Here is an 11,475-nt window from a genome sequence, read left to right on the forward strand (position 1 = left end):
CAGATATGAATGTTTTGGACCTCGGATATTTTAGAGCGATCCAATCTTTTCAATATCAAGAAGCACCCACAAATATTGATGAACTGGTTTATGCCGTAGAAAAATTGTTCGAAGAATTATCACGAGAAACTCTTGATCATGTATTTGTAACCTTGCAAGTATGTATGTTAGAGGTGATGAAAATCAATGGTGGAAACAATTACAAATTGCTACATATAGCAAAGAGAAAACTGAAGAGAGATGGCACTCTGCGTTGCCAAATTCAATGTGAACCTTATGTTGTTCAAAATGTTTTGGCACATCTCTATTTAAGTCCAGGTGAGTTTTTGGGTCTCTCTCGCTGTTTTTTGTTTGTCTATATATAGCATGAAAGATTGAGTTTTCTTTCATTATCTATTTTTTTATTTTAAATTTTTTTTTAGGGGACTAACTCCACAAGGCTTTAGAATTTTTTAGGTGAATTCCTCAGTTAAGAACTCTGCTGATAGAGAATAATTTTTGTTGGTGAATTTTGTCACTTAACTAAAAGCTTCTTTGATGGTGTTGCTATTGAAGAAATCATTTGTGAGTTTGCAATGTTAAATGTAAATGGCAGCAGTGGTGAGAATTGAAACTCCATGTATCAGCACTTCTATTTGTTGTTTTTGCTCCCTTTCGATGCATATATTCCTTTTGAAATGTAATGAAATACAGTAGTACAACAATTTTTTTTTTTTTTTTTTGGGTTAAATATCAATTGTCATAATTATGTACTTTTTGTGTATATTAATAGTAATGAATTTAAAATAAGGGTAAAATGGAAAATTCATGCCATTTTTGTAATTGATTTTTAAAAAGGGACGAATATTTTGGGACAATGAAAAATGGAATAAGGGACTAATATCTTGGGACGGATGGAGTAATTTTTTTGATCTGAATCAAATTTTAATTGAACTTGTCATATGATTTTAAATATTTCAATTAGCCTATTGAATTAGTTAATTTTGGTTTCAAAATCCGTTTGGACTTTCGCTTTCGAATTCTAAGTCCGCATCTTAACAAATATTTCATCAACAAACAGATAGTATCAATTAAACATATGATCATACAAATATGCTCAATGAAATAATATAAAATTGATATGCATGTTAGGGTCGTCACAAAAATGATGATATTTTTCTATGACGAATTTTTTAACTGTCGCTAAAAATTAACAATTGTTGACACTTTTTTTTTTTAATGAAAATGTTTCTAAAAGAAAAAAAAAAAGATTTTGTAATAACAATTAAAAGTGAATAGGACTTTTTGATGCAACAAAATTTTTTAAAAAAAGTTAAGATAATCTACCAATAGGTCCTAATAGTAGAATTTAATTTCCATCAAGTCATATTGAAAATAAATCCTAATAAAATTTTTGATAAAAATTATTTTTTACTAATTTTTTACCTATCGTTAAAAATTAATAATTACTGACTTTTATTTACCACAACTTTTATAAATTATCATTAAAATTTATAATTAATAAACTTTTTCTCTGACAAACCCCAACCCAGTGCATGGTTGGGAGTTCCACAATTCCCAAACTTCGATTTCCAATAAAGTTGTTAAGGGGCATGCGCCTCAATTTTGTTTTTTTGTTTTTTTGTTTTTTTTTCCTTCATATTTTGATTGACAAATAACTTGTTATGTAGTTCAACTACTGGTAGGGATTACAGCCCACATAGATGAACCTCTAGCTTACCTCGTTGCTAAATAAAAATATTCAACAAATAGTATATTAGTTAAAGTTGTTTTTAAATTTTATTAAAAATTTATTTGGTATGTGTTAAAATAATCTATTATTTTAATCTCTCTCTATCATATTATTTTAACCTTAATTTATATTTTATATTATTTTTTAAAAAATCAACACTTTCCAAACAATCTTTAAATTTGATTGTCATGATAAATTAATCAAATCAAATCAATTGATATAATCTTCACATTTATTTTAAAATTTTATTAAGTTTAATTGGGAGTGTAAATTAGTCAAATCAAATCAACTCAAATCAATTAATATAATATTTAATGTTGTTTTAAAATATTAGTAAAGTTTGATTGCAAGTGTAAATCAAATCAATCAGTATATTGTCTAAGACAAATTTAGGAATAGGTGCGTTGATGAGTCAAATTAAACCAAGTTGTATATTCGCTTCTTTTGACTAGAGAAAAACAGTTTTGTTGGATTTGTATCTTTTGAATCATATATTTTTTTGTATATTTTTTTTTACATAATTTCAAAAAAAAAAAAAAAAACAGAAGTCCCAAAAAAAAAAAATTAAAAATTAATTTTCAACCTACTCCCCAAAATAACACATTATTTATAAATAAATAAAAAATTTATAGGGTGCACTATTGAAAGATCCCACATCGTCTGAAAATTATAATTTTTTATAATGAAAGTGATTAATATATATGGTGTGTTATGTAATTTTATGATAAAAGTACAAAAAATAAATTTATGATGTGTACATTAAATTTACGAATAATTTTTGTTATAACATTCTGTGGTGAGAAAGTTATGGCATTTGTGATGACAAAATTATGATACTTTTTTATTTATGTTACGAAATTTATAATTTTTTATGCAAGAGTTATGGACATACTCTATCCATCCTTGTATATTATGTTTGGATAAAAATTTAAAAAGAAAAAGTAAAAAAATAGTGAAATTAATTATATTTCTTTCACATTTTTTACTTATATTTCTCTTGAGAAATTTAGCTATAAACCTCTTTTACCTTCCTTTTATTGTTAAAAAGATTAAGAAAAAAATTATACTTTCTAAACCCCCTTATAATTGTAAAGTCTTACATAAAGGACAAAATTTATTATTTAAATATTTTATATGACTATTATACCCTCAGCTTCTGCATATATAATCAGCTTCGTCATCAACTGTATCATAATCACCATAGTCGTGTCTTCGAAGCTTCAGCAGAAGGTCGGCGGCACCATAGTCGCGTCTTCCAAGCTTCAGCAGATCAAATTCATTGAAACAATAACACTAACAGATCATCAAAATCAATCAAACAAAGAATATAGCAGTTTCGATTACCAGAAATAGTTCGACATTGAAGGACCTAATCCTCATCTTCCAAGCAATTGTGAGGCAACAGATCACAAGAAGTATCGCGTTTTCTTCTTCATTTGACGAGAGAACTTCCTGAACCTCTTTTGGCTTCGCTGCTTGATACAAATGAAATTCGTAAAAAAAGTAAGAGACGTGATCCTTAAGTTTTCGTTGTAATGTTATATAATATTTTCCTCCATTTTCTCAGCACACAAACGGAATCAATCTATAATATTTGTGTGTATGAGTGTTGTAATGTTATATATATATATATATATATTTGTGTGTATGAACGTTGTTGAACACATGTATTCTTTTTATTGAGATTTGTGATTGTTGGTCGAGTTTTAGAAATTTTTCTTCTCAATTGGATATGTTGATTTGTTGATTAATTTGTTTTGTTTTTGTTTGTTTTTTTTTTTTGTTTTTTTTTTTTTTGATTTTTTGTTGTTGTTTTTGATCTAATTTCATTTGATAGAACCAGAATCAAATTTTACTCTGGTTCTATTGCTCTGTTTTTTGTTTCAGATAATGAGAGTAAAATTTTACTCTGGTTCTATTACTCTGTTTTTTGTTTCAGATAATGAGAGTAAAATTTTACTTTGGTGTTAGAATGAAAGTAAAATTTTACTGTCAAGAGGTGGTCATTGCCAAACACTTCAACCGTCACAAAACACTGCCTTCGCTTTTTTACTTTTGTTCAGAGTAACATTTTACTTTTAGCTTCAAAGTCTCACAGTTTACTTGTTTTTCAGAGTAAAATTTTACTTTTACCTTCAGAGTCTCACAGTTTACTCGTTTTTCAGAGTAAAATTTTACTTTTGTGTAGAGTCTAACATTTTACTAGTTTTTAAGAGTAAAATTTTACTTTTAGTTTCAGAGTCTCATAGTTTACTCGTTTTTCAGAGTAAAATTTTACTTTTATACAAAGTAAAATTTTACTTTTGTCTAGAGTCTAACATTTTACTAGTTTTTTAGAGTAAAATTTTATTTTTATACGGAGTAAAATTTTACTTTTAGGTTCAGAGTCTCACAGTTTACTCATTTTTCAGAGTAAAATTTTACTTTTGTGCAGAGTCTAACATTTTACTAGTTTTTCAGAGTAAAATTTTACTTTTATACAGAGCAAAATTTTATTCTGTAATACATAGTGAAGATGGCTTAATAGGAGAACTGATAGATATGAGGGTAATATAGTAAAAGAAGCAAGTTTTAAAATATTGGGAGGTTTTGAAAGTACTTATATAATTCTTATCCTTTTAAAAGATAAATTAAATAGTGAGGGGGCTATCACCAAATCTCCCATTTCTCTTTCCCTTTCTAAAATTCTATCAAATCTATTACCAAAACACATCCTTAGGGATGCACATAGTAGTCTCTCCCAATTGTTTAAGGTTAATTTAGAAATAAATTTCAAAGTGTGTCGAAATTCACTTACGTTCTTGATTCTTTTAAATGAGTTTTAATCGGGATTTTTTTTATTATTTAAATTTGATAATACATTTAGTTTATTGAGTCATACAATAAATTGTTCAAACTTAATTTTAATACATTAAAACTTGTAGTTTTTCTGAACAAGTCGATTTGAAACAAAATTTTAACACAAGTCAAACATGAGTAATTTGATTTATTTAAAGCATTTATGTATACATGCACATATTAAAAAATTGATACAATTTTTAAAACATTGCTATTTAGTTTAAAAATTAGACACACTTTTAGATGCAATGATATGTCAAGAAGATGATTAGTTGATAATTAAATATTCTTAAATTATCAATCAATTACCTTTTTGATACATCATTAAGTCTGAAAAGTGAACTTGTATTTCATTTTCTCAATTTTTATTACACGTACGTTTACTTAGAATTATTTTAAAAAGATGGTTAAAAATTAGTCTGTTTAATTTTTTTTAAAACTTTTTTTAAAAAAGAAGTGTAAAAAAATAAAAATGTAATATGATCCCAAATAAATAAAAAAATAAAAAGTGATTTCTAACTAACTTCCCAAAACATAATACCAGCGACAATACCATATGCACCTTAACAAAATTTGATCCAAATATTTTCAAATTAAAATAACTAACTTCTTCTGGAGATGTTGATGGTGTACATTTGGTAGAGAGCTTTCCAGAGGTTGATTTTATTTTTTTTTATGGGTAAAATCAAAAAATTCATTAATGTAAAGCACAATATAAAATACAAAAATAAATTACATCAATAAAGAAAGACAAGTGTAAAAGTATCATAATAAACTAAATCATTCTAACTATGTTGGCACTAAAAAACCTCTCTTATCATTTGCTAGCACCATCAAAGTTGGTGAACAACCAAAGAGACAGAAAAAACAAAAACAACCAGCTTTCTAGACGCTGATGAAATTCATAAGGTCAGAGATTCTCAAGAATACCCTTACCATCACTTCCTATAAATTCCTATCCACCTGCTCTTAATTGAAAAAAGAAAAAATAAAGTAAAACAACCCCTTTTATCATCAAGCTTTGCCTCCTGCTGTTTTTTTGTGTTGTTACCCACCGATCCAATATGGGTGTTGTGGGAACCATAAGCATCCTGGTTTCAAGCAGTGTATGTTTGTACATGGTCTTGGTTCTCATCAAGCTCTTTCACAGACTATGGTGGACTCCAATTCAAGTACAGCGTATGTTGAGTTCACAAGGAATCGGAGGTCCATCCTACAGATTCATCCATGGAAACACCAAGGAAATCCGCATGATGAGAGCGGAGTCCATGAGCACACCTATGGATTTATCCCATCAAATATTTCACAGACTCCAGCCTCATCTACACTCTTGGCTCAAGATTTACGGTACTTGCTCATGATTAGTTTCATCATGTTATTTTATTTTCTTTAATCCTAGTTTAAGTTTCATTCATCATTTTCAATTGCGGTGTCGAGACATGTAACGATACCAATCGCGGTATAACTGTGTCGAGAATACAATTATACGTATGAGGAATTGGATAAAGCGAATATTCCAAAACTTAGTCATGTTTGATATAAAATAATAATCATAATAATAATAATAATTTTTATATTTTAAGCAACACTAGGTTTATCCTTATATGAGGCGTGCAACAATTTTTTTTAGGAAAATTTACCTATAAGTCCTAGTTTCTGAAAAGTTGAATCATTTAGTTCTAAAAGTTTTCTTATGCTTCATTTAGTCCCATTTGCACATTAATCTAATGTTTGAAACATTAATCTGATGTTTGAAATCTAATGTTCGAAACATTAATCTGATGTTCGGAATCTAATGTTCGAAACATTAATCTGATGTTTGAAACATTGTAATGGGACCTTTCATTCTATAAAAAAACTTTTAGGACTAAACAGTGTATAAGTTATTAATTTGGGATTTATTGGTGCATCCCCCTACATATATATATATATATATATATTTTGATACTTTCTTGGTAAGTGTTAGAGTTAAGATAATTATGTGTAATTTGTTGACAGATTCTTGTAAAAATATTAGTTTATTATATTTTTGTTCACAAGTATAGTTGGTTTGCTTTTGGTTGTGGGGGTTCTGGTGCATCTGATTTAGAGTGTGTTCTGTTCTGGTGCATCATGATCTGTTGGGGAGCCTATTATGAATTGTGAAATTGTAGTGTTCAAAGTTATAAATAATTAAAGTAATGCTATTTGTGATAAAAGTTATACTTTCTATAAAGAGTAAAAATTTAAATTTTTTTGTCATGAGAAAAAGTTATAGTTTTTGTGATAAAAATTATACATTTTGTGATCGAAATTATACTTTCCTTTTGTATAAGATGCACGTCATATACATCATTTTTAGGGTGCACATGATAGTCTTTCCACTGTTATGAATCGATGTCAATATCTAGTTGAAAGTGTTATGCATCGCAAAATGAATGTTTTTTGTTTATTTATTTATTTAATATTTGGGGATGAAACAGGAAAGAATTTTCTTATGTGGAATGGTCCAAAAGCTCAGTTAGTCATTACAGATTCAGAGTTTGCCAAAGAGATTCTTAAAAATAAAGAAAAAGCTTATCCACAAATGGAAGTAGAAGGCTACTTAAAGAAGTTATTAGGTAGCAGTCTTGTAACATCTGAGGGTGAAAAGTGGTCAAAATTACGAAAATTGGCCAACCATGCGCTCCATGCAGAGAGTTTGAAGGTACACTTCTACTAATGTTGTGGTGATTGTTATTATTATTACCATAAAAATACTAATAAGAAAGTATCAAATAAATTAAAAAATTTTAAATCATATATTATATAGCTAAAGTAAAATTTTATATTAGAATGCTCTAAAAGGCCTTCACATGTTAATATAAATGATTGACATGTGTCATTGATAATTGAGAGACTCTTATTTCTTTAAGACAGTTCTTTTTCTCTGCCTATGATCTTTTTTCATATTCTCTATGTTAAAAAAAAAAATTATAACTTCCTCTCTATTTTGTTTTGAATTCTCGAACTTTTTTTTTATATCTTTTAAGTTTCTTCATATATTCTTTTTTTGTGGTCTTTTTGTTAAAAAAATGTTACAACAACTTCTCTTTTAAAGTTACTCAGTTTTTTAATTTTTTAATTTTAATTTTGTTTTTAGATCCACAAATCCATTTACAATAATGTGGTAAGGTAGTTGTGCACTATATCAGTAGATGTACAATAAATCAAAAGTTAATAAATATATATAATATCATATCATTAAGTACAATTGTAGGAGCCTTCTTTTTTTTTTTTTTTTTTTTTTTTGGGGGGGGGGTTTTAAACACTTTTCTTTCTTACAAACTTGTAGTGACGGATTTGATTTACATAGATATGTTATAATACTCATGGTGTGTATCGAATTGTTTATTTATTTATTTATTTTTTTGTTCAACACGAAAAATTGATTTACGATTTTAAGAAGCATTGGTGAAACTTATATTATAGTACTCTAGAAAAGGTAATATATTGAACAAATGTGACATTATCTATTATCTTATTATGTTGAATTTATAACCATTATCATTTGTATGCTTCACAAAATTAATAAAGAATTTAAACACCTAAAACTATAAAATAAAAATTTAATCTAAATATCCTGTATAATCTTTATCATATAAAATTAGTAAAATGGAGGGCCAAAATATTGATAATTTATAAATGTATGAAATTTTATATGACATCTGAAATTGTATGTTTATTTGGAAAAGTTATTAAACTGATTACAAGTTAGATACAATATCAAATCAAATTTATAAAACTTATTTTAATAACTTTGAGTAACATCAAAGTGTCAAAAAAAAATTTACTCACAAAATGCAATGCTAGTTGTATAGAAAATTAAAATTGTTTTGCTTACTAATATAATATTCAAATTTAGTTTAACTATGTTTTTTACTAACTTACCACAAAATGATATGTTAAAGCTAAATTTCTATAAAATCAATTCAAACACAATCCGTACATAGTATGGGTAGAAAACTAGTTAAATGTAAATCAATGGATTGAAAGTATGTGTATAATGAATCGTGCATGACTTGTATGGAGTGTATTGGTGTCACATTCGCTTCATTAATTTACAATTAATTTTCTTATATCTAATTTTTATGGTAGTTCTCCAATAAAGATTGCATAATGCATCATTATTAGTGAATAATTTTTAATTTTTTTGAATATGGACTTAATAATACACAAGAAATGGTATTATCTACTGTATAGAATATGGTTCCAGCAATGGTGTCCAGTGTAGAGATGATGTTAGAAAGATGGAAGCAATATGAAGGCAAAGAAATTGAGATATTTGAAGAGTTTAGAGTATTAACCTCAGAAGTGATTTCAAAAACAGCTTTTGGGAGTAGTTATTTGGAAGGAAAAGACATATTTGAGATGCTGACGCACTTGGGTACCATAACTTCTAGAAATGTGTTCAAAATTAGGCTTCCTGTCATCAGGTAAGTTCTTTTGTTAAATTTCAATCTTACTAACTTCAAACCTAATTGATTATATTTCAATTCACTTGGATGTGGCATTGTACATGAACTATCCGCATCATTTGATGGGGCCCACAAGATATTAGTGTCGTGCTTCCTAAATAAAGGTGGGATCATTCCTATGATGTAGTTAGTGACATTTAACACATCACATTAAACATTACCCAAATATATTTTCGATAACATTACTCACAAATCAAGTATTATGAAATATTTTTGTGAAGTTTCTTTTACTTCTTTTCTTTCCAACTAATACAACAGAAAAATCTTACAATGAAATGTAGATCTTTAACAATAGAATTTTTTTGGCAAAACAAAAAAAGGAAATAAAAAATAGAAGAAAAAAAGAAAAAGAAGAAGAAGAAGAAGAAGAGAATTCCAAAATCAGAAACTTTTTTTTTTTTTTTTTTTCAGTGACCAACTTCAGCCTTTCTTTCAATTGAGGGCAACAATCATATTTAAATGATTAAGTGACATACTTCCGTTTTTACCATTCCAGTAAGTTTACCAATTCATTGAAGTAGAGATTTGAGGCCAATGCATGGTGGATTGGAAAACATATCATCCACCTTCTTGAAAAGAAAACTTATACATGAAATGGTAGTTCAATATTAACAAATGATACTAATGATGCTGCAAATTATAATTAGTTGATCTATTTAATTGTACTCAATTATTTTCCCTAGAAGAAACATGGATTGTCTTTCCCATTCTAATGTTGATTGATCATTTACATATTTGCGCAGTCAATTTTGGAAAAGTAGCGATGATATAGAATCAGAAAAACTTGAACAAGGGATACAAGATTCTATTTTAGAGATTATAAAGAAAAGAGAAAATGCAGAACTAGACAACTATGGGACTGATCTTCTTGGACTACTTGTCAAGGCAAGTAATGATGCAGATGAGAATAAAAGAATTACAGTGGAAACTGTGGTTGATGAGTGCAAGGCCTTTTACATTGCTGGACATGAAACTACAACCACCTTGCTTGCATGGTCTGTTCTTCTTCTAGCAATTCATACAGATTGGCAAGAGGAAGCAAGAAAGGAGGTCCTTCAGTTGTTTGACCAACAATATCCAAATGCAGAAGGCATTCCAAAAATGAAAAAGGTACACTAACACTAGTGATCATAAAATCAAATTATATCTCCTTTTGTACAAATACAATGAAAAAGAGATACCATTCAATATTAACTAGACTTGTCTATTCGTTTTTTTTTTTTTTTAGATGAACATGATCATTAATGAGTCTCTAAGACTATATCCTCCTATCATCAATATTACAAGAAAAGTTCAACGGAAAGTCAAACTGGGACAACTCATTCTTCCAGCCAATATAAATGTGACTATTTTGACATTGGCACTTCATCTTGATCCCCAAATATGGGGAGATGATGTGTATCTTTTCAAGCCAGAACGATTTTCAGAAGGAATCGCTAAAGCTACCAACAACAACCCAGGAGTATATCTTCCTTTCGGTTTCGGACAACGAAGTTGTGTTGGCATGAACTTTGCAATCAATGAAACAAAAATTGCTTTGTCAATGATTCTGCAACGCTACGCCTTCACTCTATCCCCAACCTATACTCACTCGCCAATCCAAGTTTTAACAGTTCGTCCACAACATGGGATTCAAGTCAAACTTCATGCTCTCTAGTACAATATAGACAAGTTTTGCTAATAAGTTGTTTTCTGGGTGAAGATAATCGTAAATCTTCGCAGCTTTTGTTCAATCAGTTGTACACTATGACGACGTTTGAAGGTTGTTGAACTGTGGAGGAATGACCAATAAACTTTTGTAAAGAAAAATAAATACTATCTATAATCGCATTAATTTTGTAAAGACATGGTCAATTTAAACTTTTATTTAATATAAATAATGCCCTTGACTATTTATTTAATCTCAATACAATCCCTTTCTTATTTAAATTCTTAGGTCGAGTTAGTTTGTGTACACATGGCTTTTGGATGCTTCGATCCTGGTAGATAACTTTACTATGTTTAAAATGTTAATTTTTAAAATTTTATTATTACTCTAGGTTAAGATTATTTAATTGTAAGATAGTGAGCACAAAATTCAAAAATTACACATAAAGAGTTGAGATATTTTTAGGAATTTGAGTCGGAGACTATGGGATCTCCCGAATGGTATCCGGTGCACCTGACAGTTTGCTCTCTCGTCTTGTTCACACTGTGCTGTATGAAATGAGTGAGCGTCTAAATCTATAAAATTCATAGAAAATTCTCTAATCAAACAAAATGCCAAAAAAAGATCGTATGACCAGAACCGAAGCCACCACCTAATCTTTTCCGGGAAACTACAAAATATTGACTCCTACCAATATAGGTCACTGCTCGTCGTAACCAGAAATTCTAGTATGAGAGTTTAGGTATGTGAAGAATGTAATT

General features: G+C 28.4%; 1 protein-coding gene across 1 annotated transcript; it reads left to right on the plus strand.

Annotated features, from left to right (window-relative positions):
- Positions 1-5,545: 5,545 nt before the first annotated feature.
- Positions 5,546-10,909, plus strand: LOC114299480 (cytochrome P450 CYP749A22-like). Its single transcript, XM_082896492.1, has 5 exons — positions 5,546-5,917; positions 7,033-7,256; positions 8,792-9,024; positions 9,810-10,176; positions 10,295-10,909. The coding sequence occupies exons 1-5, from the start codon at positions 5,635-5,637 to the stop codon at positions 10,721-10,723; spliced, it is 1,536 nt and encodes a 511-aa protein (XP_082752618.1). The 5' UTR covers positions 5,546-5,634; the 3' UTR covers positions 10,724-10,909.
- The last annotated feature ends 566 nt before the right edge of the window (positions 10,910-11,475 follow it).

This window comes from Camellia sinensis, chromosome 11 (genome assembly GCF_055761805.1).
Source record: "Camellia sinensis isolate YWXY chromosome 11, ASM5576180v1, whole genome shotgun sequence".
NCBI classification, from domain to species: Eukaryota; Viridiplantae; Streptophyta; class Magnoliopsida; order Ericales; family Theaceae; genus Camellia; species Camellia sinensis.

What these genes read in the sequence shown, in the direction of transcription:
- LOC114299480 (XM_082896492.1), top strand. Translation starts at nt 5,635, where the DNA reads ATGGGTGTTGTGGGAACCATAAGCATCCTGGTTTCAAGCAGTGTATGT. An exon ending in CTCTTGGCTCAAGATTTACG is followed by an intron (nt 5,918 to 7,032) that starts GTACTTGCTCAT and finishes GGGATGAAACAG; the next exon opens with GAAAGAATTTTCTTATGTGG. An exon ending in GCATTCCAAAAATGAAAAAG is followed by an intron (nt 10,177 to 10,294) that starts GTACACTAACAC and finishes TTTTTTTTTTAG; the next exon opens with ATGAACATGATCATTAATGA.